Below are 26,043 nucleotides of genomic sequence, written 5' to 3' on the forward strand. Positions count from 1 at the left end.
ACCTGCAATATGGCCATTCCGTGGACAATCATCAGCACCCAGATGTGCCAGACAAGCTTAGATTTGCACAAACTTCTAACCATAGATAACTCAGAAGGGAAACTGGCCTGGCCTTGCCTTGCCAACGGACCTCAAGGCACAGCCTTTTATCTGACTGTAGTTGGGGTGTTGCTGTTACCTACCTGGGAGACAGGGAGAGAAACATCGCGCAGATGGCTAAAGTATTAGAGCTAGAGCCCATCCCACCAAATAGGTGGGCTCCTAATGCAAACCCCTACAGCTTTGCCCACTCTGCTCCTAGATGGCCCAAGTAATGGCCTGATCCGGCCATTGCCATCAGTTATCATCTTGACTAGCAAGTTTGATCATTTCCCAGTTCAAATGGAGTCCTTTGCCACCTCTGCGCCAGATTCCTTCAATGCTCATTCACTGGGGTTAGCTTCACCGCTGTTCCATACACCTTGCCCGCTCCTCCTCTGAACGTGCAGAGTGTTACATTGCTGTGCGCTCTCTGCAATCCATGGCACCACTGAAGAGCTAACCAGCCCCATGCAGCCTGGCCCCCACTGCCTACGATGCCATCGCCCCCTTTCCAGACACCCTCCGGACCCCACTGGAGATTACATTACGAGTCAGTAGGTCTGACCTTTCAGGAGCCATTTTGCTTCCCCTTGCAGGACCGTTCGGATCCGAGGCCGATGACCTCCCAGGGACAATGCAACACCCAGCTGTTCACACAGGATTTTGCTTAACAAAGGAATGGCCTTGTGGTCAAAGTACCGGATCGGAACTCTAGAGCACCGGGTTCAAGGGCCAGACCTGTCTCAGACACCCTGAGCAACCAAGGGCAAGTCAATCTCGCTGTGCCTCCAGTCCCCATCTGTAACCCCCCCTTGCAAAGCACAGAGATCTGCCGCTGAAAGGGGCTACGTAAGAGGTAGATTTCCGTATATCTGGGTGTTCGTTATGGTAACAGATTGGACAAGCCATGCAGATGGCGGTTGGGTCCTGAGGGTGGTAAAATACCAGTCGTGGGACGCATCCCCATCATGACTCACTGTCAACGTCTGGCAGTGCAGCGCCCTTCTCCCTTAGGCTGGCCTCCGGCTGAGGTGCACCCCCTAGTGGGGAGGCAGAGAAAGACACCTGGGGAAGCATGGAGGTGTGTGTCCGTATGGAATGGTTTTATTACAGTTTAATCTCACAGTTGGCAGCATTACATGAGAATAAAGCACTGGACAGGACTGGAAAAGGCCTCTGGAGACGGCATGCAAAACACTGCAACAAGTTAAAGCGAAACAATTCAACAATCACCCTTGGTTTCTCAGTTATTTCACCCGGTCAGTTAGCAGACTTGGGATTTTCCTTCCCTTCGGGTGGGTCGATTTGTTTCTTTCTTTTTTAAACCTTTTTTTTAATTTTTTTTTCAATTACATTAAAAAATAAGAGATTCGTACTTTAGTAAAACCCCAGCGCTTGGCTGGCCTGTTTCCATTTGAAATAATAAAAAATAACCCAAAAAAACCCAGAGAAAACAACTGAATTAGAAGTTTTTAAGCAATCGCAGGACTTGTGTGAGGAGTGGGAAATACCCCCAGCAGTAGGACACCCCCCATTTATCCTCTCCCCCCTCCCCCTCTGGCTTCCCTCCCTCCGCCCCGGCCCCTGCTGTCGCGATCCTGTGAGCTGGAGAAACGGAGATGTGATCCCAGGGAGAAATCGAGGAGGAGAAACTCTGTGGGGAAGGATCGGCGGTTGGGGGCAGGGAGGGAGTGTGGGGGTAACAACATGCCACTAAAATATTAGGATTCCCTTCCCGGTTTGGTTTCTACAGGGACAAGGTGGTGGGGGCAGCCTCAATCAATCCATCTCACTCCCGCATCTCCAGCCGGCCCAGCCTAAGGGACCCGAGGAGGGGGAGGCAGACCTAGGGTGGGGATATGCACAAGTCCAATATGTCTCTCTAGGATAGTTCCATGGGTGGAGCAGGTCCAGCAGCTCGCTCAGTCCTTCTCCCCTCCCCCATCTGACCCCTCCCCCACCCCCGCTACCTGAGCAGGGGGGTGGGGCGGGACCGAAGGGAGAAAGGGGGGTGTCTTGAGGAAGCCCCGCCCCCCCGTCTCACAGGTAGAGCTCGTTGCCTTTGATATGCTCTAGCTGTTCCCGTAGTTGGTGGAAGGAAGGCCGGATGATGGGGTCCAGGGTCCAGCAGTTTTTCATCACCTCGTAGACGACCTGGGGGCAGCCGTCGGGGGCGTCCATCTTGTACCCCTTCTCCACGCGGGGAACGACGTCCTTCAGAGGCTGCGAGGGAGAGGGAGGGAGGCTGGAGAGATGGCTCCTTAAGCTCCTGGCCCCTCAGTCGGACTGCGGTAGCCCCGGAGGCCCCTACCTACCAGGATGAGGCCCCCCGAGTGCTAGTGCTGAACATAGGCCAGGTTCCCTGCCCTGGGAGTTCACACACTTTCACCTCCTCCCCCCTTTGAGTCTCTCCACTGGCTCCCCTCTCACCAGCACAGACAGAGGGGTCGGGCCCCTCCCGGCTCAGCCCCCAGATCTACTCTCTTAGCCAGTCGTCCTCCTCCGGCTAACACTTCGAACCCATCAGTCTGCTTCTCCCTCGGCTCCTAGGGAGATTAACCCTCCCTATTTCAGCCCTAAAGGCAACCTCGACTAGCGCTCCGGATGGACCTCTGTGGGGGGCCGGTTAGGGCCCATCTCCTCCTGGGGGTTCTTAGACCATCCTCTGCAGCAGCGGCAGAGATGGGACGCTGCACTAGATGGACCTCAGAGCCGAGCCCAGCTGGCCACACCTAGGAAACCAACTCCCCGAAGCTGCGTGTCAAGCCAACCCCTTTCTCCTCCTTCAGACACACCCCGGCCAGCCAGTAACAGCCCGGGGCTGGGGAACTACACCTAGTCAAGCTCGTCTACAGGAAAACATGCTTGTGGGATAGATACCTTGGCCTCTCGACTCCTGCACTTCCAGCGGAACAGACACTGGGCTGCTCCGGCGAGCAGCACGTGGAAAAACCCAGAGCCTCCCCTCCGCCCGCCCCCCCAAGATCAGGCCCAAGCGGGCTCAAGCAGCGGGGCCGGGGGAAGGGAGGGAGGGAGGGAGCTGGCAGCTGCCCCCTGGGGCATTGCCCTCACTTACAATTCTCGGATAAGGCACTCGCCCGAAGGAGTAGATTTCCCAGAGAAGGATCCCGAAGCTCCACACGTCCGACTTGGTGGAGAATTTCTGCAGGGGAGAGAGCCAGCGCAAAGGGATCAGAGGGATGGCACGGGGCGTGGAGCAGCTGGCGAGCACGGAGTAGGGAAGGAGGACCCACGACCAAAACGGGGAGGGAGGGCATCAAACCTCCCTGGTTAATTCAGTGCTGCACTGCCTGCCTGCACACGCTGGCGAGTGTGCCCTCTGCTGGGAGGAAAGGAGAATCCAGGCTCCACCCTGGCTTTCAGCTAACCACCTTCACTGCAGCCAGCAGCGGTGCTTTTATCTCCCCATCGCAGCTCTCCAAGCAGCCTGGGGCCTCCTGCAAATGCTGGAGTAGTTTCCCCAAATCCACAGAGGAGGGGGGATTAAGAGACTGAGCCCCCATCTCCCTCCCTGGGCAGCAGCGTCCATAACAAGGGAGGAATATTTCTTCCCATAGCCCTGGGGGCAGCTCTTCCATGGACCCCTGCCCCCATGTCCTCTGAGCTGTGTAGGGGCAGGACTGTTCTGCCTTGCGCAAGCCTGTCTGGCCCTGCAAGGGGAAGACATCTCCCCAGCCGGGCACACCCAAGAAGGAGTAAGCCCCTGGGCAAGGCAGGTGACCAGCTCGCCTAGTCACTATGGAAAGCAGAATCTAGCCACTTATATACAGAGCACAGGAGCGTGGGCACTTGATCACTGGGGCAGCGCTGGGGAGGGGGAGCCTGCCCCGTCCCCTGCTCACCTTTTCTCTAAGTGCTTCCGGTGCCGTCCATTTCACTGGCAGCTTCCCTGTGTCCTGAGTGGACGACGCCTCCTTCGTCAGCCCAAAGTCGCTGACTTTGGCGATGTTGTCCTCTGAGACCAGCACGTTCCTCGCCGCCAGGTCCCGGTGGACAAAGTTGTTGGCTTCCAGGTACTCCATGGCTTCACAGACGTCTCTGGGGGGTGGGGGAGAGTGTGTCAGGCTTAGGCACCCAGCGGGGCTTGGGGCTGATTGCTGGCTGTTTATCCACAGCAGTTACAGAGTGAGGGTGTCCCACCCCTGCTGCTGAGGCTGGAGGGACTCCTTTTGGGGAGGTTTGTCCCCACTGATCATTCAATCCACAGCCTCCAAGGAAGCCAATTCATGCCAATGACCGTGGCGGTTTGGTACCTTCTAGGAACTGGCCTGAGACCCACCTCACTTATTTCACAGAAGCCACTGATCAGACATCCAATCATAACAACTAAGTCACTGGCTGACGTTGATCCTGTCACCTAGGAGTCCCATCAACTGTCCCCACGTGGCACAGTCCCCCCGTTCGCTGTGAGCCCCACCACTCCACCCATGGGTCTGCCAGTGAGTCACTCTACAGCACCAGAAACTCATCAGGCTGCTTGTAAAATACCCAGCTGGCTGGTGCGAGGGGGAGCAGCAAGCCCTGGGCAGGACTGGGCTAGCAGACCTGGAACATGACTGCAACGTCCCGAGCTATCCTGCTGATGGAGGAGATGGGACAGAAGGGGGCTGTACTGACTCTGCGGGGCCAGGAGGAGGATACTGCAGGACAGAAATCAGACCCCAGGATGCCCAGGGGGCAGATCTGCTGTGCAAGAAAGTGCCATTCACGCACAAGAGCTAGATCCTCACAGGGCAGAGTCAGGAGGGCTGGTCAGGATTCCCGGCGCTGCTACTGGATTCTTCACGTGGCTGCAGGTCACCTAACTCCTGTTTGCCTGAGCTGCCCCATCACCCCCCACAGGAGGCGGGCTGGGAGGCTTAGCTCATAACACCTGGAAAGCGCTTTGAGATCCTCGCAGGGGAGGTGTGAGGAGAAGCACAGAGGCTCTGATGCCAAGAGGCTCAGGGGCTTGCGGTGAGCAGATCGTCGGTAAGAACCCCTGGCTACCCCACCATCCGCTCTGGAACCCAGGTCATGGAGGCCCAGCTGCGTACTTACAAGCAGAACTTCAGCAGGCAGTCGCCCCCCAGCACAGACCTCCCTCGGGATCGCAGGTAATCAACTAGGCTTCCCTGGCAAGAGAGTGAAACAGGACCATCAGAGCCCGCCTGCTAACCCCTGAGGCTGCCTCGACAGCCCCCTGGCGCCCTGCCCAAGCGAAGCAGAGCCCGGTTGGATCTGGAGGAGGATGGGAGACTCCTCGGCAGTGCTGGGGGGAGCAGGTGGCTCCCTTCTCTCGGTCAGTAACGGACCAATCCCCACAAAGCACCGGGGGTGCTGACTGCAGGGGTCGTGTCAAATAGGCAATTGCCACGGTGCCTGTCACAAGCCAGGGCCTCCCAGCATTGCCCCTGGTCTAAGCCGCTGTGGGGCGATGCTCAGTGGGGACCAACCCCGAACCTGCCCCCAATAGGTGCCGTGCTGGGGCCTCCTGTTTGTGCCCAAGCATTAGAAACACCAGGCCCCACTCCTCAAGCGCCTGTGAAGAGACGATTGCAGCCAGCGCTCCAGGGGGTCCCAACCTCCCACTGCAGGGGGGCTGCCGGCTCCGTTCACAGGACCCATAATGCACCAGGAGGTGCCCGGGATTTGCCAGGAGTCCCCGAAGCACCTTTCCCAGTGCTGGACACAGATGCGTCCTGGGGTGTCCAGCGACTCACGGATGCGCTTGGGCGTTACCATGGCTGCCGTAGGGCGCATGGGAAGCAGCTTGGTGGGGTGCTGCAGATGTAGGCACGTGTAGGGTCGAGTGAAGGGGCAGCTAAAGGGAAGGAGGATTCCAAGCCTGGGCAGCTTTCTATTGGCTGCGCTGCTTCCCACGTGCACTGGCAAACTTATGGGGGCAGATTGGGAGGTGGGAGCAGGGGCGGCCGGGTGTGCCGGCGCTCAGCGGGCAAGTTCTGCTCTCAGTGCCAGGGAGGGGGGGGGTTGTTGTATTTAGCATGGAGCCTGTTTGATCCCTGCTGCCAGACCTCACACAGGCTCCCAGGGACCGGCTGCCTCCCCCGGCCGCAGGGCCTCACCTTTGCCATATATTCAGTGACGATGTAGAGACCACTCTTCTCCTCCACGATCACCCCCAGCAGCTGTACCAGGTTGCTGTGTCGGAGCTGCCTGCAAAGCCACGGGGCGCTAGCTCAGAGCCAGACAGCAGCATGCAGATCTGTGCTGGCCCCAGCCAGTGCCCACCCCCCAGGGCACAGGGACATCGCTGCAGACACAGAGCTAGTGCCTGGCGGCTCGCCATTACTACGCGCCATCATCACACGCCATCCACCCAAACCCGTCACACCAGAGGGCTCTCCTTCCCCCAGAGCCACCCCACTCCACTGCCCTAGGCCTGCTCTCCACTCGCCCCCTAGCCCCGCTTCTGTCTCCCATCACCACCGGATGAGGTCTCCCTGTCCCCTGCCCCGTTCTCCCATCCGGGAGGCATTTTCTCTCTCTCTCCTCCGGGAATGCACGACCTCCCAGCCCCCCGCGACACTCACGTCATCACTGAGGCCTCCGCCAGAAAGGCCTGCGCGGTGGCGTCGTGTTTAATGCACTTCACGGCGACTTTGTTGCCACGGTAATCGCCCAGCATCACGTCTGAAAGGAGGAGACACGGACTGAAGGCGCTTAAGAACATCGGCACCCCCTCCCCACTGCCTGGGGAACCCCCTAGATTGCCCCCCGCCCAGCCCAGGCCTTGCGGATTTACTCGCTGGGGGAGAATCAGTTTGGGATTCAGGCACAGATTAAGAAGTCCCGAGTTCTGATCCCAACTATGCGACCTCAGCCAAGTCCCCCTCTGCACCTCACTCTCCCCCAACCCGTAACATGGGGACAAGACCAGCCTCTGATCTCGGGATGCTGTGGGTGTAAGAGCTAAGCCAGCCTGCTGCACTGGTGGGTCAAGACACTGAACTCATCACGGCCCCGAAGAGCTTCAGGAGCCTCAGCTGGAAGTGCCGGTAATGGGCAAAGGGTCACTACAGCTAGAGCCAGGGAGCAGCTGGAACCGACTGGATTCCTGCTGCCCCCCAAGAGCATCACCCCCTCAGGGTGGGGAAGCCAGTGGGGAAGGAGCCAGAGGGAGCCCAGAGCTAGAACGGCATGAGACTGGATCCTTCCTCTAGGGGAGGGAAAGGGGTTGGGCTCAGCCCCCAATTCCCCTCCCCACCCCCAACGGCAGAGCACGAGACCTGAGCCCGACTGACCTCCAAACTCCCCTTTGCCGATGGTCTGCAGAAGCTTCAGGTCCTTCATGTTGAGGGCCCAACCGCCTGGAAGGGTAAGGGAGAGGTGAGCAGGCAAACAGACCAGCTGGGATGGATGGGGAGGGGGGGCAGGGAGGGGGCTACTGACGGTGCCGTGCCCCACTCAGGGATGCACTCACTTCTGGAGAACTCGTCCTGAGCCGCTATCGTCCCCTCCATGAGTTTGGGTTTGATGAGGCGTGTGCAGAGCCCGTCGGCGTCCGTGGTGTAATGCTGCCGGGAGGAGAAGGCAGGAGGTGAGACCCCCACCCAGCCAGACCTCACTTAGGAGTCCTGGGGTCTGATGCCACCGACTGGCTGTGTGATCCCGGACATCTTCGCTCCACCTGATGCACAGTTAATCGCGAGGCCCAGCTCCTGCCATCCCCACGCAGGGCTGAGGGGAGCGGATACCCCAGGGCAGGTCTGCGGCTCCAGGGGAGAGTCCAAAATGGGGAAGATGGGCGGGGAGACCAAATGAACCAGTGAGATCTCCAATTCCCCTTCCTACATAAAGGATGGGATGGCCCAGGCAGACTGATTTCCCAAGGGAAACAATCTGGGTTCCTTTCCCTGCTGGCCAGGGCAGCAGTGTCGGGCTGCAGGGGCTCACTGAGGGAGGCTCCCATTTAACCCAGCTCTGCTACCACAGGGTTTGTCTGATGTTCCCCCCCCAGTGATTTTTAGTGCTCACAAAGGCAAAGGAGCGATACTGGGGGGGGGGGGGGGGGTCTGGCAGAGAACACCATGGGGCAAATGCCTGATCCATCTCCTAGCTCTAAAATCCAGACTGACAGACGCCCCCCCGCCGGTCTGGTCCCAGCCCCTGCCCTGATCATGCCCCCCCCCCATTCCTGATCCGCAGTCCCTTCCAGCTTTGCCAACGCCCCCCAGTCTCGCCCTGCAGCCTCCCAGTATAGATATTCCACCCCTCCCCCCAGCATTCATGCTAATGGCTCCTCATTTCGGACCGGCGTTTCCCCAGGCTATTTCAGCCTGGCCGGTCTGTGCCGAACAGCTGGGCTGGTTTCTGTGGCCTGGCCAAGCATTTGCAGCATGCAGCGCACACGGGGCATCCCACTTCCAGGGACTGGGAGGGGGCGGGGGAGGAATTGGCAGAGATACCAGAGGGAAAAAGGTGAGTTCCAGAGTGCTGATCAAACGGTGCAGTGGCACAGTCTGCCCACCAGGGGGTAGCACGAGGACAAGAACAGACCAGCTGGTCTTAGCACAAGGGCGTGCAGAGCAGCTTGTCTTGCAGGCGCCTGTCTGAGCCCTGGAAACAAGGGTGAATTGGGGACACACATGCTGGGCAGACGACCCCCTGCTCCCCACGTGCACCCAGCGCAGTGCTGCCCACCTTCCTTTGCAGCACCAGGTGTTGGCTACAGCAAGGATCCTAGGCTAGGCTGATCTGCGGGGTCTGCTCCAGCCAGGAGACAGCCACATCCTCTCCCCTCCCCCCCCCGGGCCATCTCTGCCCCAGGGAGTTCCAATGGGCACTCTGCACCAATGCCAACAGAGCCCAGCCTCCACCCCAGAGCTAACCAGCTGGACAAGGGATCACAGATGGGTGGCACCCAACCAGCTCATGTCCCTTCACCCCGGTCGGTGCTGAGCGCTGGCCTGTGTGAGCCCAGTGGAGCCCTGGTGACCTCAGATCTTGCCACGCCCGTCCTGACCTGGAGGGCAGGAGTTGTTCCTGGCTGTGAAAGATCAGGGTGCGTAGGGCACCAGGACCCTGCCCACATCCCAGCCATGATGCCGGGAACTTTCCCATCACCCTGGGAGATGTGCCGCCATGCTCAAGAGAGGAACCAATGCAAATCTCCCTGGGCTACTCCACCCTCTGGCGGGCTTCCCACCCCCTTGGAGCCAGCCCCTTGCCCCAGCGTGCTCAGCTCCCGAGAGAGGCACGAGATTTTCGGATTCCATCACACAGCGAGGAGCCTCTTCCTGCCCAGGCTGGGGGGGGTGGCCCTGAGAGGCAGGAAGTGCTCAGCAGGTTTGTCTGAATCATTATCAGGGCAGAGCCAGGCTGAGCCCGGCTAACCGCAGCCTGCGCCGAGCGCTGTGGGGGTGGGGAGGGGAGCTGGGCTCCTCAGCAGGGGGAGGGGAGGGCACAGCTACTTGAGTGCAGATGGGACGTATCTGGCCCAGCGCCGGAGAGACTGGTGGCCTGCGTTTTCCTCCAAGGCCGGTGCAGCGGGAACCTCCCCATGACCAACTGCCCTCCTGATACACCGTCACCCTGAGTGGCAGATGCCCTCTCTAGGGCTGAAAGAGAGGAGCTGAGTCTCCGTGATCCCCTCTGCAGAGTCCTGCCAGCACAGGGGTGGTGGGTGTGCATAACACAGAGATCACCATGTGCTGGGGGGATGGAGCGGGGTGCCCAGAGAACAAAGGATTTGGAAAGCAAATCTTTATGCAAACTCAGTGTTGCTAAGCGGGCAGCTTGGGATGGTGACTGCATGGAGCAGGTGCTGGGAGTCCAAGCCCATGGGCCATTACCATGGAGGGCTGGAGACCTGGCCAGGCTGAGCTTTTGGGGAGTCCCTCCCCCACAGCTCACCTCCACCAGCTGCATGAGGTTCTCAAAGTAGACCTCCTCATCGATGCTGAGCTTGCTGGAGGAATAGATGATGCGGTAATGCTCCACCTTCCCCTCGCAGCTCACACACAGGGTGTAGTCGCCCGGGTAGTTGGTGCTCTCCCGCACCAGGAAGAGGCCCGTCTCCGGGGGGTACAGCAGCCGCTCTGCCTGTTCCCGCGTGATCTTCCCATGGAACCAGCTGGGGTAGGAGGAGAGAGAGCAAAGGGGTAAATTCACTGCCCCAGCGTGTGAGGGACACAAACCTGGGCACAGCGAGGACAAGGATTCTTACGCACAGCTCTGCCAGTGCCCCTCAATCCCGACCTGCAGCCCCCCTGCTATCCCAGCCCGGTGCCCCCACAACTCTGCCAGTGCCCCTTGATTCTGACCTGCAGCCCCCACAGCTCTGCCAGCCCCCCTGCTATCTACCCCGGTGCCCCCACAACTCTGCCAGTGCCCCTCGATTCTGACCTGCAGCTCCCACAGCTCTGCCAGTCCCCCTGCTATCCACCCCGGTGCCCCCACAACTCTGCCAGTGCCCCTCGATTCTGACCTACAGCCCCCCTGCGATCCCAGCCCGGCGCCCCCACAACTCTGCCAGTGCCCCTCAATTCCGACCCCCAGCCCTCCTGATGTCCCAGTCCCAATCAGAAGCCATTGTCCAAGGAGGAATTGTTCAGGGGACATTGCCAGTGTGAGCATCACTCAAGCCATGGGGAGGAACTGGGGCTGAAGGGGGAGTGTCTGTAAGGGGAATGCAGGAGGGCGACAGCACAGCCATTAGAGAACAGAAACAGCTTCCTGGGCACGCAGGGAAATGGCCCTGTCCCCATCCGCTTTGGCCACGTCCCACCCTTGGTGCTGCCCGTGTGAACACGACTGATTGTGCCTGTCACACGTGATCAGGAACGTGCATCTTCCTGTAAGGCCTCTGACCAGTTCAGCCACTGACATCGAGCCTCTGCTGCAGGACAGGAGGTGCTGAGGTAGGCAGAATGAGCAAGCCAGGCACAAGGCAGGAGATGATAAGCAAGGCGCACACAGGAAATCCTTTGAGAGAGTAGGAAAGGGAGCTAGCTAGCTGGCAGTGCAAGTTTCCTGCCAGGGTGCAGAGCATTGCCGGGGGCCAGAGCATGCACAGGCTCCCAGGCAAGGAAGCAAGCAGATGCATGGAGCCCAACAAAGGCCTTAGGGTGCTAGCACAGCGTGGAGGAGGAGCAGAGAGACTGCTGGCGCCCAGACTGCAGGAGATGAGCACAGCTCGAGGGGGAAAAACACCATTAGAGAACTGTAAGCCGCACGGGCTCGGGGTGCTGCTGATCTGCACTCATCTAGTGCTGTCTAAAGCCCCACACGTCCCAGGCCTGTGGGTGCTTCCTCCATCTCCAGAGACTCGTAACTGCCTAGGATGGCGGGACCAGCTGCTGAAAAGTGACCCCAGCTGTGGGACATGGATCTTACTTCACAGCGCTCCGATGGGAGGAGAGGTCAGTGTTTCTGGCTGGGAGACGTGTCTGCAGGGCACTGGGAGCAGGAGACCCAGACACCCCGAACAGACGTCCCAATCCCACGTGCACTTCCCTCTGGGCGAGGCGCTCCCGATCAGGAGGTGTCGACCACCCACAGCGCCTGCAGCCCTTACAATCAGAGCCTCTTGTAACAAGCGGCCAGGCCACACACAAGCCCTGCTGTGCCCAGAGCCCCAGTGACTATGGGGTTAACCAGGAAATACACCCCGGAACACACACACACACACACACACACACACTGCTGAGATCGACACAGCCCCAACAGGTGTAAGCACCAGGAAGTGCAGAAACGGAGTCACCAGAGCAGGTGCAGATCTCCTGGCTTCAGCTTTCACTGCTGACCCTCCCCTTACACAAGACACTGTCCCTCACTCCACCCCCCAGGACTTCCTCTGCCCTGTGTTCCACACACTGCTTGCTGCGCCCAGCGTGAGCTGGTCTGCGACAGCCATTTGCTGCGAGCACTGTCACCACTACATCTAAACTGCATCAGATCTTCTGGATTTAAGCCGTCATTAATTGCTCTTGCTAACTGGCATGAGCACCCTCTACTGGTGAATGAAAGTATAATCCACCTGCACACGGCCCCCATGCACCCAAAGGAACACTGCTAGGTGCAAGTCCCATACAAGATTGCACTTGAATTTGGCAGCTATGGGTTAAGCAAGCCTAGGATGAGGCCACTGGAATGGTGACCCATGAAATGGGATGTAGCAGGCATGAGGGGCAGCATCACAGGGGCATTTTTCCTCACATACTTGGAACATTAGGAGGATAAGGGCTCAAAAACCCCTTGTGCCTTCTCTCTTCTGGTTGGTGGGAAGCCTTTATAGCTGCAAAAAAACCCTTCTAAACGTGACCCTATGTTGCATTTGTCTTCCTTAGTCTGCAGACAGATAGCTCCAGTGCCTCTGTAGATGCTCATAGCTCTCCGAAGCAGCCACAGAACAAAGTTAACAAGATTTTGGTCAGTTTCTCTGCTGTTATTCAGAGCCTCAGTGGTGAAACTGACAGAAACCAGGTCAATTTCCCTCTGCTGCTGGGAAAGCCATGAACCCAGGAACTGATGCTGTTGCATCTCTTTGCTGGCTCTCGCTCTGGTAGGGCAGCTTTAGCCCTCTGGCTTGCAGGTCTTCAGTAAGTTTTCAAGCCCTGTGTTAGGCAGCACTCAAATCATCAGTCCAGCCTTGCTCCAGATCTACCGTCCTGCTGCCCATGGCCACCACAACGCAGCATAGGATCTGGGTGGCAATTGGTAAGATGGGTCTTGTTCCTAGTTCTGCCCCTTCCTCTGGATACTCACGGCATCAGACTGAGTTTGGTTCCGGCTTTCACTCCTTCCCGCTTCTGAACATAGTTGGCAGGGATGATCCCCTCACGGCCCACCTTGTTTTTGGCTTTGTACCAGTTGGGATCCTGGGAAGGGAAAGCAGAAGTGAGCCGAGCCTGTGTGCCTATGCCACCCACAATGCTCTCCCCCTCGATCCCACTGAGCAATGCACTGCCATAGAGAGACTTACATCTACACAGCGTCTTTTGTCTTGGGGAATCCTAAAGACATTATGCATGCAGCCACCTCTGAAGCGTCACAAGGCAGTTGTTTAATAGCTCACAGTAACGCTACACAATGCTTTAGCTTGGGCACTGAAGACGACAAGAGTCCAATTAAGGGATCATTTACATTTGCAGAATGTAATCCCCAGGCCTGGACTCTGATCAAGACAACAGGGTTAACAAGCCCGTCCTTTTGCAAAACAGAAAGAAAAGAAATGCTCTGGCACCTCGAATAAGCTGCAGCGTTTAGTGCGTCAGCTTTTCATCCCATCTGTAGCAAGGCACTGTTAATAGCCCAGCACCTCTGAGCACTTCAAGGCACTGGTGTCCCACTGACGCAGGACGAGAAGCACCTCCGCTCCGACTGAATGCCTGCTTCACTGCCTGCAGCACCTCTGGTTTTCCTGGAGGTCCCCCACCCGAGCACTCACCCAGCCCAACCCTGTTTAGCTGATGAGACAAGCCCAGAAAAGGCCTGGGCCTACGCAACAAAGCACCCATCCTGGGCACTGGGACCAGCGCTGCCTGCTCACTGCCTGATCAGCTCATGGCCAGACTGCCATCCGGCCAGCTCGGCGCTTGGGAAACGTGACAGCGGCATGGCTGCACTTCAGTGTAGACACAGCCTACGCCGACGGAGGGGGATGTAAGCCACCTCCCTGAGAGGCAGCAACTAAGCCAATGGAAGAGTTCTTCCCTCGACGTAGCGCTGCCTGCACCGGGGGTTAGGTCGGCTTCACTATGTCGTTCAGGGTGTGGATTTTTCACACTCTTGAGTGACGTCGCTGGGTCAACCTAACTTTTTAGTGTAGGCCTGACGTCTGCCTGCAAGGGACATGCTGGCCAGGCCATAGCTCCACCATTGACTATAGGAGCCCAGCTGGGGGGCAGCAGGCACTGGTCAGCCCCACCTTCCCTCATGAAAAAGGCCCCATCAGATTTACCACCTGACTGCCATTAACTGCAGACCAACCCCTGGTCTCTGGGTGTCACCGCTCAGTTCACAGACTCCCACATGCCCTGCCTGTAGTGGGTCTAAACACTACGGCCCGGCCATCTCTTGAACCAAACGCAGGGCATCTGTGTGCATGGGCGAGGCTCCTGGCAGAGTCTCACTTTAACCCACGTGACTGCCTCCCTGGGACCCGCCTGAGCAACTTACATTTTGGAAAGGTTTAAATAACGATCACGTTAATTAAAAAGGCAGCCGGGTTTCCAGTCCCTTCTGCTCCCCTGTGGGAGAGAATCCAGGCAGGGCTCCTGCATAATGAGCGTACCCGGTGGGCAGTGGTGGCATCGCATCTCTCTGCAGTGGGCCCCCCTATGACCCCAGAGCCAGCAAGCGGGTTTCCCAGTTTTTCAATCCGTGGATCATTTTCTAAGAGGAAATTTTACTCCTCCCCCCCCTCCAACCCCCACCTTCTACTATTTGGGTTCCCAAAACTTTCTGTCCAGCAGCCCACACCCTCCTCTGGGTGTCTGACGGGGGGTGGCTATTCCGCCCCTCCTTCCTGGACCGCAAGCCGAGACCCAGCGCTATGAGGGCACTCCAAGATGGGCTGCAGAGACGCAATCCCTCCAGCTGCCTTCGGGGTTGCCCCAGGGAGGGCAGTGAATCGCCAGCACCCCCGAGGCAAAGAGCGGGGCAGGTTACCTTGGTGACGGCGACGATGGTGAGCACGTCCCCTTTGCTGAACGGGAGGTCCTGCTCGGCAGTGCCATGGAAGTTATACTTGGCAATACATTCTGTACCGGATGGCCAAACGGCCTGCCAGAGGGACAGACAAACAGGGCCTCAGATGCTGATTGTACACTGCTCCCACCACCAGAAAGAGCCAAACCTTGGATACGGTCTCGGGGGTGGAAAGGTGGGATCCTGTGCCCGGTGAGCGTGCAAGACATGCTAGCGAAGGGGTGGGGGTTATGGGCTGGTTTAATACAGGCAGCCACCCTTAGCTGTGGGCTGTCCCTGGCTCCATCGCTTGCCTTGAGAACTCCCAGGGGCCCTTTCAGGGCCAGGGAAGGTGCCATAGCGGATTCCCAGGATGGGTGGCACAAAGGGGAGGGGGACAAGTCCTGATTTAACCCTTCAGCTCCTGAGGCTGGGAGAACAGAACACGTTGTGCTAGTGCCCTTGGGGTGTGCAGGCATACTGGTGCCAAGCGATTTACACTGGCTTCCGGAAACCAGTGAGCGCTGCAGAAAGGAGTGGCCTGCACCTGACCCCCAGACATGGGCCCCGCCAGCCAAAACAGGGCTCCAGCCTTTGCCTGTCTCTCCTCCCACCCCACACAGGCCACAAGCAACTCTGGCCTTTCCCTGTCCCCGACCCCCACCAAAGCAAAAGTGGCTCTGGCTGTTACCTGCATTCCTGACATCGTCTCAGGCGGGTCTGGGGATCGAGTCTCACAGGAGGGACACGTCACTTGGTACCATGAGACCTGGAGAAGTGAATGAGAGAGGATGTGTTGAGAACAACCATGATGAGCTCTGTCACGCACCCAGCCCCACGGGCAGCTCCAGAGGCCCCCGCCCACCCCAGGAATATCCATCTTATTCTTCAACACACAAAACAGGGCTCGCAAAATGTTGCTAGACACCTATTACTCCGAGGCGACATGGGAGCGGCGTCCCCAGGGAGGTTCCAGAACAACACCCTGGCGGAGAAGGCCAGTCCCCACCCTCCAGCTGCCAGGAAGGTGGTGCCTACACACCCTGCATGGGGAGCTCTTTGTTTGGATCAGCCTCTGCCTAGCAGGCATCTGATGAATCCAAAGGCCTGACCCTCTGGCTCCTGGGTTATTAGAAGGAAGGACCTTGTACTCTCTCCCTTCCCCCAGCCATCTCACACCCATAGCCCTGACTGCTGTATGCACAGCACCTTTCTGCTGTCCTACCCTGACACTGCCTCCTGCATGCCCTGTGGGGAGCGCTATTCTGCCCTTGTTTCATGAGTCCTTCCCAGTGCGAACAGCTCTAGGCCCTGTCTCTGCACCTAGGAGCTGCAGCAGAGTGAAACTGACACAATTCTTCCACTGCTTCCCCCAGGGATGGGACAGCAGCCCTGAAACTGACCAGGCATGTCCATTACACGCTTCTACCTCTTGCTGAAAGGGCAGGGCTGCATCGACAGATTCTGACCGTGGCAAAGATCAAGAAGGGCTGGTTAAGCTCTGTAGGAATGGGTGGCTTGAGCCCTGCCTCCCGCTTCTCCACACGTGCCAGGAACGCACCTTGCTCCCTGCCAGGGAGCAGGTGAGTGGATTTTTCAGCTTCTCCCACTGCGGTGACACTGGGGGGAAGCAAGGGCAGAAGCCGTAGCTTCATGCAGGCAGCTGAAGTCTTGGAAGCCAGCCACTAGCACCAAGCCCTCCCCCCACCCGTCTCTGTGCTGCTCGGCTGCGATGCTGTGAGGACCCCAGGGCACCAGGGTGATTTGACAGAACAAACAGGAAGTGGTTGGGGTAGGCGGATGAGGCTGCTGAGCGCCATTCAGAAATGCAGAGGCCCAATTTGCACCCAAGCGAGCTGCTGCTGCTGGGAAGAGGCCTCCCTCATGTGCTAGCTGTGAAACAAACCGGGTTCTTCTCTAGAGCACAAACAGCCTGGTGGGGGTTTCTCCCCACTCCCAGGCATGCTGCAGGGGGACAGACAGGATGGGGATCATGCACGTTTCACTGCCCCCCTCCCCCCCATCTAGGTCTCAGCCAGGCCAGGGAGGGGAGGAGCAAGTTTGTGGGAAGTAGCACTGTCCCCTGGCTCAGACTTTCAGACCATCGCTGGCCTGAGGGAGCTCTGGGAAGGGGCGTGGCATGGCCTGTCTCAGCCCAGCTCTGTTGCAGCAACTCCGTCTGGTGGGGGGAGGATCCAAACCTGAGTGAGGATTTTGGCTTCATCCACTTTGAGCTGCTGCAGGTCTGGGGAAAAAGGGACGGATGGGTTTCAGTCCCTGACCTCCCTGGCTATCCATTGGTGGGGGTGGGGGTGGAGTCAAGACCAACGTACACAGTAGGGGGTCTTAGCTCGGCTTAACTCACTTCCCATTCAGCTCTTGGGCCAATGAGATGAACAGCTGCCCCTCCACCCCGAGATTTCTCCCCCAAAGCAGGGCAAAGTGTACCTTGCCCCTGCACTGGGAGAGGGCTAGAGAACACACTTTAAGGCAGGTCAGGAAGGGGAAGGACACCCCCCCCACAAGGGGACACCACTTACACACTCATAAGAGGTCAGAAGTAGCAAAAAAAAAAAAATTTTTAACCAAGCCAGATACATCAATTAAATTCCAAATCATCCAAACACTCCGTGAACTGCCACCTCCAGCTGACAGGTTCCTAGTCACTGAACCATAGTTATGAAGGCTAAAGGGATTACTGCGATCCTCACTTTTCTGCACGGCACAGGCCAGAGAACCTTGCCTGGTAATTTCTGCACCAAGCCCATAACTTCAGCACTTCTGTAGGCGCCAACAATCCAATTCACAGCCCTCCCCTCTACGGATGGCGGTGATCGGCATTCCCGGTTTGTGCACTGAGAGGATGCGCACGCTGCATTGGACCCACGGCACTCAAGTCCCTGCGTGAGCATCCGCTCTGCATTTACAATTGCTGGACCCAGGTCTCGCAGCCGTGCTAACGCGTCCGTATTGCACTACACCCACCTTCTGACTCGGATCTGCAGCTTGACCTGCCTCCACACTGCAAAATGACAGGGCTTGCGCAGGACTTGAGCTTGGCCCCCACCCCCCAGGCGGGTCCTAGGACCCAAGTGCTGAGTGCTTGCAGATCCGAGTCAGAAAGATTTGTGTGTGGACAGTGGGAAGGGGGTTTGGGCTCAAACTGGAGTCTCAGCCCAGGTTTACAATGCAGTGTAGACAATCCCTTAAAGTAACACGGTCAGTGCTATGGGAAAACCCCGCGGGGGGGACTTTTTGGTGACGTTGCCCCCAGTGGTGCAGCTTGGGATGTAATTTTACAGGTAGCTGGGTGTAAACAGCAGTTAGTTCTACTGTTTCCAGTGCAGCACAGTACCCACAGCCCCGTCTCCTGCTTCCTGGCAGTAACGGATCCCTGGGTTCCCCCAGAGCAGTGGTTCTCAACCTGCGGCCCACTTGCGGCCCAATCAGCACACAGCTACGGCCCATGTGACATCCTCAGAGCCATACAAGTAGCACTGGATGCGGCCCACAATGGTAAATAGATTGAGAACCACTGTCCCAGAGGGGACACACACAATTACCAAGTGTAGCCAATCCTCTGTGATACAACTGGTGCTGCTGATTAGCATCAACCAGCCACCATGTGGGCTTGGATCCTTCAGAAGCAAAAGGCTGGCTCTTCCTTCCAAGGGAGGAGGGATAAAACTGGCTGTGTGTGCCCCCTTCTCCCTGTTCCTGCTCGAGGAAAGTTATTACAGCAGGGAAGGGCAGTTCTGGGGACCTCTCTCTCCAACCCCCAGCTCAGTTATGTCGAAGGAGTGGGGGTTGTTGGCGCAGTATCTAGGTCCCAGTACAAGCCTTCATGCTGTTTGCCAGTTCCATTACTTCCTGGGTGTGTGGGTGGCTGAGTGATTATCATTTATGTAGCATTAAAGCATCATCCAGCCATCAAATCATGCCCCACAGTTCCTGCAAGGCAAGGAGGTATCAGCCCCATTGTTCACAAGGGGAAACTGAGGCACAGAGTCAGCGGCAGAGTCGGGATCAGAACTCAGAACCTCCCAGTTCCTTACCCAACCCACTAGGTCACAACACCCCTTGGCCCACATCACACGCCAATCAACGGAGCTGAACTCCAAGCACAGCCCCTCATGCACTGTCAGCAGCTCCAATCAGCTGCTCACACACATGCGTACCACACACATTAATGCTATTCACTAGCTAAGGGCTCAGCTGACACAGGTACCTGTGCAGGCAAGAGGCACAGGCAGCTACTAAAAGGTGTGTAACTGGAGACCAGAACGGAGAACATTTCTCTGCATGCCCTGCTCCAGATCTGGCACCCAGAGCGGCAGGGGGCTGGTTGAGAGTCATCAGCCTGGGATAGGGAAGGCTTCTATTAGAATGAAGGAAACTGAGGGCACAGGCAGCCTTGGGGGGCTGAGAACCACCTTAGGTTCATGGCAACTTTGTTGCCAGCCTGATTTGTTTTTCAACAGCATTTGCAGAGGATATGCTGTTCTAAGCTGTTCATCAATTCACAGAGCCACAGATGACACCTGTTAGGTAACCCCCTTCCATTCCATTGCCAATTGTTCACGTTGCAGCAGTACCTAGGGACTCCCCGATTGAGATCAGCGCCCCTCGGTGCCAGGCACCGTACGGACACACAAGAAGAGACAGGTAGAAAGGGGAAGTGGCCTGCCCACACCGCTCAGTGGCACAGCCCTGGTCTCCCGAGCAACAGACCAGTGTCTCATTCATTAGACCAATGCAGGATAGAACCCAGGAGTCCTGACTCCCAAATCCCATCTCCCATCCCACTGGTGCTCTAACCACTAGATCCCACTTCCCTCACAAAGCCAGGAACAGAACCCAGGAGCCCTGACTCCTAGTCCCTCCTGCTCTAACCACTAGACCGTGCTGCCTTCACGAAACATCAGGTCAGTTTCCTATGCTCCTTTTCTCACCATGCCTGCATACCAGGGCTATATGTCTATACTAACATCTCTGTCCTGTATGTCCCAAACTCCCCCTTCCTGCCCAATTCAGGGATGCCGTAAGCCAGCCTATGTGAGGCTGCCATTTGGCTTAAAAAAAAAAGAAAGGAGACATTTGCTTTGGAAATGCAGTGACTGCTTCTGGACTCTCCTCCGACGTACACTTTGTTTTATAGCGCCCAGAATGGAGTTCCTGTTTACAGATCAGCCCCTTTGGGAAGCACTGAGGCTTGGCAAGAACAGATCCCGGTGAAAGCCAGAGAGAGGGATCCTGTAAGTCGCTGCACCCTTGGTGAGGAGAAGTGGGATTCCACAAACTTTGCAGAGCAACATCTCTACGGAGGTGCAGCTAGAGTCCGCTACCAGCCAGCAAAGGATGGGGAAAGGAAAGAACAGAAGACTTGAAACACCCTATTGTTCTGGTCAGATGCTCATTCATTCCAACACCAAGTGGAAGAGAGAGGGGAATGATGGTCCAGTGGTTAGAACAGTTGCCTAGGAGACCTAGGTTCAAGTCACTGCTCTGCCACAGACTTCTCGTGTGATCTTGGGAAAAATCTCTTAGTCTCTATCCGTCAGTTCCCCATCTGCTCAATGGTCCTTCCCCATGGGGATGTTGCAAGGACAAACCCATTAAAGATCAGGACGGGCTCCGATAAGTATTAAAACAGAGAGTAGCAGGGCTTTCCATTCAATGCTTTGGGCTGCAGTCACCCAGGCCAGTTCTCCATCCCAAGAGGAAGAACAAAGTCTGGTTGATCAGTTTCACCAGTCTAGGCTTTCAGAATCACCACAGTTTGTTTGATATCTAAGCAAGAGTGGGACAGGGCACTTTTCATACCTTAACCAGGGATCTTCACCTAAGCAAAGTCTGGCTAATTAATATTTATTAAAGCTTTTCTAAAGCCCCAGAGCTCACATTTCTTTTTAACTCATGACCAGCCACTGGAAAAGTTCACTGTCCTAAAACCACATGTACTGATTCCTAACAGGTCACCATTGTTAAATGTATTTATTTGTATGTTGGTAGCAGCTTGATTAACCGCTCAAGATGCAATGGTGCGAGGCACTGTACAAACATAACACAAGAGACAATCCCTGCCCAAAGAGCTCACAGTGCAAACAGACATCACAGATACACAGCGGAAGAAAAGCATTATCCTCGTTTTCCAGATGGGGCTCTGAAGCACAGAGAGAGGATGATACTGAGTGCTGGAAACCTGGGCATGACCTTAATTTATTAAAGCTTCATTACATGCTGATGAGCAACTGTGATCATTCCCTTTTGTGATTCAAGGGCTGGTTTCTCTAACCGAACAGCTCAGTTCCTTCTAAGTGCCAGCCCCCCACACTCAACTTGGGTCAGGCTGGCATCTTCCAGGCTCATGCGCCACCAAGGATCCAGATTCTACAACTGGCATTTAGTGAACAATGTTGCAGCCGATGCAACAGAATCCAAAATTCTGCAACAGAAGAGAATTCTGGAGCCAGCACAGAATCCAGCTCCCTCTCCCGCTGCTGCGTCCGCTCTACGCTCAGCACCAGCGTCATTCGTCACTCAAGTCAGCAAAGGGTGATTCTGAGTTCACACAGAGAGCAGATCTGGGGCGTGACAAAGGGGGGCCATTCTACTTTTAAAATCACGTCCTTCCGGCTGCCATCTTGCTTCGCCAACTCCCACTTCAAAGCTGGCATCATTTTGGCAGCTAGTATCTTGTGACCACTTGTGTTGGAGATTGGAATTTAATACCATTTGAAAGCTATGAATCCCAGCTGCTTTCAGGTGATATAAAACACCAGTTTCTAGTGCTATCTGTTCCCTAGATAACAGTTCCCAAATTCAAGCTGGAATTGAACTGGAGGAGAAATAACAGACAAGAAGATAACCCAGAGATCATTTAAAATCTCACGTCTTACAGTACTGCAAGGGCTGTACCACTGAAAAGATAAGAATCCCAGATTTGGGGGGGGGGGGGGGGATTCACTAGGTATCAGAGCTTGAACTGTCACTGGTTCCTCAGAAGTAGCAGTGCTATTTGGAACCAGTCCAGGACTTTTCATAGCAAGTCCCAGAACTCCGAGTCCCACCCCTGTGATCCCTGCTAGAACTGATAAGTAGAAATATTTTCATTATTAACAAGACACAAACCAAACCAAAATAAAAACAGAGGCGTTTACTCAATTCTTACAAGGTCCGGAATGATGGAGATCAACCCTCCTTTCTCCCATCCTTTGTCTTGTCTATTTAGATTGCAAGCTCATCAAGGCAAGGACTGTCTCTTACTAGGTGTCTGTACAGCACCCAGCCTAGGTGGGGCCCCGATCTCATTACTGCCTCGAGGTGCTACACTGCTAATAAGTCATCATCATCACCCCAAACCCTGCAGCACTCAGCTAGTGCACAGAACCGGGAAGTGTGAAACTGACCAGCTGGATGTCTCTGCTTGGAATGACTCAAGGGCAAAGACTAAAGCAGCGTAAGTGATGAACTGCTCATTAAATGTTTTAAACCTTTTCGTTCCGTTTAACCCATCTCCGGCGTTGCCGGGGACAGAGCACACTAGGTTTCTTAAGTATGATTTTACACCTGGCAGCGACACTTTACGAACATTTCTGAGCTTTTTCCTTTCGGTTCAGGTGATGCCAATGGCTCTGCTTTAACCTTTAATGACTCAGGCTAATGCCGAGGGCCAGATCCACAGCTGCTGCAAACGGGGAGCTCCGGTGATGTACACAAGCTGAGAATACAGCCCGTGGTGTTTACACGCTGGGGGCTAATCCATTTCCAGTTTGGAGGCAGCCCCTGGAGGACGCTGAACCGGGGCGGAAGGACTGACAGAGCCTCATCTGCCCATGCTCCTGGCTTGACTGCGTCCATTTGGCCATTGACCAGCAGGATGGGAAGGGGCTTCCACCGGGAGCAGGACCCAGAGCACAGAGGAAGCAACCTCTGCTGGCAGACAAGGAAGACAAGCATAATGTAGGTGGCTAACGGCTAGGAGTGCTGCAGTGGGCTTCAGCCTCTGCAGGCGTGAGTGTTTAACAGAGGTGTCAGAGGGGAAGCAGACTCACAGATGGCGTGGAAGCAGGGCAGCGGGGTTTGTAAAGATCACAGGGGAAAGCAACCCAAATACACACAGTTCAAGGGTTCACGCTACAGCCTGCCGAAGTGAAAGCTGGTGGGGGGCCTCCGGCAGCATGGGGGCGTGCAGCTCTTCTGGCCAGGGGAGCTGGGAGAAGGAGCCTGCAGAAAGGTCTCTTGGCAAAGAGCAGGTCTGCGTTCCCCAATCACTTGGTGGGGGTGGAAGAGCGCACACATAAGCCTGTGTGCTCCCACGCCAGCATCACTGCAGCAGACACAGTCAGTTCAAGCAGCCTGTAGGAGGCCAATATTTCAACAAGCTCCGGGGGTGGGATCCTTTTCTCCTCCTCCATTTGTTGCAGAGAAGAAGGCAACAGGGCAGAGAATACCACCACCTATTCTTGTACAGCGCTTGCCCCTCAGTAGGTCTCAGAACACCTCACAGAAGAGGTCAGCTTCATTTGGCACATGAGGGCACGGGGCGCTGAAGCGATTTGCCTGAGGTCACCCAGCAGGCCAGTGGCAGAGCCAGAAACAGAACCCAGGTCTCCTGAGTCCCAGTCCAGCTCTCTCCCCACTAGGCCACACTGCCTGTACTGCTCACTCAACACAGGGCTCGAACCCAGCAGCCTGAGTGTGAGTCTCATGCTCTGCTGACTGAGCCAGCCAGGTGGAAGCTGAAATAGGCCAACAAAGCCCAAGCAGAAGTTTCTTCTGAGTTCTACCCACATAGTCTTACTCCACCCTCACGTGCAAGGGGTGCTCCATTCCAGCTGGGGGAACCCCTGGCACTCTATCTGTTGGGACATTTCCCTTCCCTCCCCCAGAGTGGCAAATTATTGGTATTTCCCTCCCTCGCAGCTATAGCTGGAGCATGAAGGTTGCCTGAGAGAGTTTCCATTGTAACTCCCCTTTCTCAGTCACTCATAACTAACCCAAATTCTCATCTTTCGGGCTGAAATGTTCCAGGTCTGGTCTCTGACTGAGGGGGAACGGTCTTGGGAAGTTTGAGTCAAAACCTATCTGGCTTTTTGTGAGATCTAGGCATAGGTGCCGACTCCGTGAGTGCTCCAGAAAAAAATTAGCGGGTGCTTAGCATCAACCGCAGCCGGCTCCCCCCTTGCCCCCAGCGCCTCCTGCTTGTGGCCCCACTGATCAATTCCTCCCCCTCCCTCCCAGTGCCTCCTGCACACCACAGAACAGCTGTCAGGTGTGCAGGAAGTGCTGGGAAGGAGCAGGGACAGGGTGTGCTCAGGGGAGGAAAGAAGCAGGGAGGGGGTGGATCAGGGTGTGGAAAGAGGCGGGGCAAGGGTGGGGGCAGGGTCTGAGGTGGAGGTGGGGGGTCGAGCACCCCCTGGGTCGAGAGGAAGTCGGCACTTATGGATCTAGGTGAGTTGAGTTGGGGATGGTGGGGAACGCTAGTTTTCCCACAAAGAAATGATTATCAGCTTTATAGGGCAGGGACTGTCTTTTTGTTTTGTGATGTACAGCGCCTAGCACAACAGGGGGCTAGTCCATGACTAGGGCTCCTGGGTGCTGCAGTAACACAAATAATAAATTCTAATAAATGATGGCAGCTCTGTCTATCCAGCCCTATGCACATGCTCAGGGAGTGACTGCTGTAACTGACGTGGCTCAAGGCTTTGTGGCTCTGACTCTCCACTCCTTGGATTTGCAGTGGATGCCCTCATGGCAGGAGAGCTCTGGAACTACTCCCGGGGGGATCACTGGGGGGAGGGGGCTCTATCCTGGGAAGCAGCGACTACAATTTGGGGGTCGTGGTGGATAATCGGCTGAAATGAGCTGCCAGTGCGACGCGGTGACCAAAGGGGCAACTGCAATCCTGGGATGTGTAAACAGAGAATCTCGGGAAGCAACAGAGAGGTTATTTTCCCTCTGGACTTGGCACTGTGGTGCGACTGCTGCTGGGATACTCTGTCCGGTTCTGGTGCCCACAATTCAAGAAGGATGGTGATAAATGGCAGAGGGGGTCAGAGAAGAGCCACGGGAATGATGAAAGGAATAGAAAACCTGCCTCGCAGCAAGACTCAAGGAGCACAATACTTCATTACAGTCTAAGTATCTACATGGGAACTAATATTTAAACAAAGGGCTCTTCCATCTAGCAGAGAAAGGTCTAACACGATCCTATGGCTGGAAACTGAAGCTAGACAAATTCAGACTAGAAATAAGGTGCAAGTTTTTAACAGTGAGAGTCATTAACCCCTGGAACAATTTATCAAGGGTCACGGTGGATTTTCCACCCCTGACAATTTTTAAATCAAGACTGACTGTTCTGCTAAAACCCTGCTCTAGGGATTATTGTGGGGCAGGTTTCTGGTCCGCGCTGTACAGGTCAGACTAGATGGTTCCTTTTGGCCTTGGAATCTGGGACTATGAATCTTACTGCATCTCAGCTCACCAGCACCCTCCTCCCTCTTCAAACCTCCTTAACCTGAAGTGAGCCGGGCTCCATTGGTGCAGGATTTCAGTGTAATTGGAAAGGGCTCCCCAGGGCACTGCAGTTAGCGCTGAAGTGCGGGGGAGAGATGTTAATGACAGCACCACATGGGCCATTAGAACAAAGGGAGGCAACTGCGCCCCTTCCTGGGGAAGGGCTCACTGAGGGGAGAGGTAACCCACCCCCATGGAAAGGGGCTGAGGCTGGATCTGGGGACTAGAGCTAGGATCTCCCTTTGCCCTGGGGCTGCAGCAAGCCACTTGTAAACAGGCAGCTGGAGCCTGGAGGTGGGGTGGGGCTGGACAGGGGATTGGAAACTCATGCCCCCAGTCCAGCCACATTAATGTTACCCTCCCATCACTAAGTAGCACCCCCCCCGCCCCGCAGCATGGGAGAACCCTCCCTCACAATCAGCTCAGTCCAGTCCCAAACCCGCACAGGCCTGGCAGGGCCCCTCACATGTCGGGGCAGACACTCACCCCCAGCAGACCAGAGCTCCCGGCTGGAGGGAGCCATCAGCTGCTGCACAGGTAAAATGAGAGACTACCCCTTGCTCGTAGCAGCCAGAACTACAGCCGCCATCTTACACCTTGATCCCACCATTGTCCACTCAGCACAATGGGGAGAAAGAGCCACCTCCTTCCAACCTCCTGCCTGAACCACTGTTAACACTAGTCTATCTAGTCCTGACCCATGCTAGAGAGATTGCTCCTTGCTGGCACTTGGAATTCTTTGAGCTCTGAGATCACTTTGTCCAATGGTATCTTCCTCCACCCACTGCCTCT

The 26,043-nt window shown here is 56.2% G+C and overlaps 1 protein-coding gene across 3 annotated transcripts in view; it reads right to left on the bottom strand.

Moving 5' to 3' along the window:
* Positions 1-1,162: 1,162 nt before the first annotated feature.
* Positions 1,163-26,043, bottom strand: part of CSK (C-terminal Src kinase) — a 61,260-nt gene continuing 36,379 nt past the window's right edge. For 2 of the 3 annotated variants that reach the window (XM_005309226.4, XM_042843702.2), the window contains exons 2-13: positions 15,425-15,502; positions 14,716-14,829; positions 12,811-12,923; positions 9,958-10,177; positions 7,526-7,619; positions 7,347-7,412; positions 6,636-6,735; positions 6,168-6,258; positions 5,143-5,216; positions 3,945-4,140; positions 3,158-3,244; positions 1,163-2,304 (exon numbers count right to left, since the gene is read on the bottom strand). In XM_005309226.4, coding sequence (XP_005309283.1) covers positions 2,122-2,304; positions 3,158-3,244; positions 3,945-4,140; positions 5,143-5,216; positions 6,168-6,258; positions 6,636-6,735; positions 7,347-7,412; positions 7,526-7,619; positions 9,958-10,177; positions 12,811-12,923; positions 14,716-14,829; positions 15,425-15,439 — 1,353 coding nt within the window. In that variant the 5' untranslated portion in view covers positions 15,440-15,502 and the 3' untranslated portion in view covers positions 1,163-2,121. Of the gene's footprint in view, positions 2,305-3,157; positions 3,245-3,944; positions 4,141-5,142; positions 5,217-6,167; positions 6,259-6,635; positions 6,736-7,346; positions 7,413-7,525; positions 7,620-9,957; positions 10,178-12,810; positions 12,924-14,715; positions 14,830-15,424; positions 15,503-16,934; positions 16,974-26,043 lie in introns of those variants that run through there. The other variant, XM_065559632.1, reaches the window with a different exon arrangement.

The sequence above is a fragment of the Chrysemys picta genome, chromosome 10, assembly GCF_011386835.1.
Source record: "Chrysemys picta bellii isolate R12L10 chromosome 10, ASM1138683v2, whole genome shotgun sequence".
Taxonomy (NCBI): Eukaryota; Metazoa; Chordata; order Testudines; family Emydidae; genus Chrysemys; species Chrysemys picta.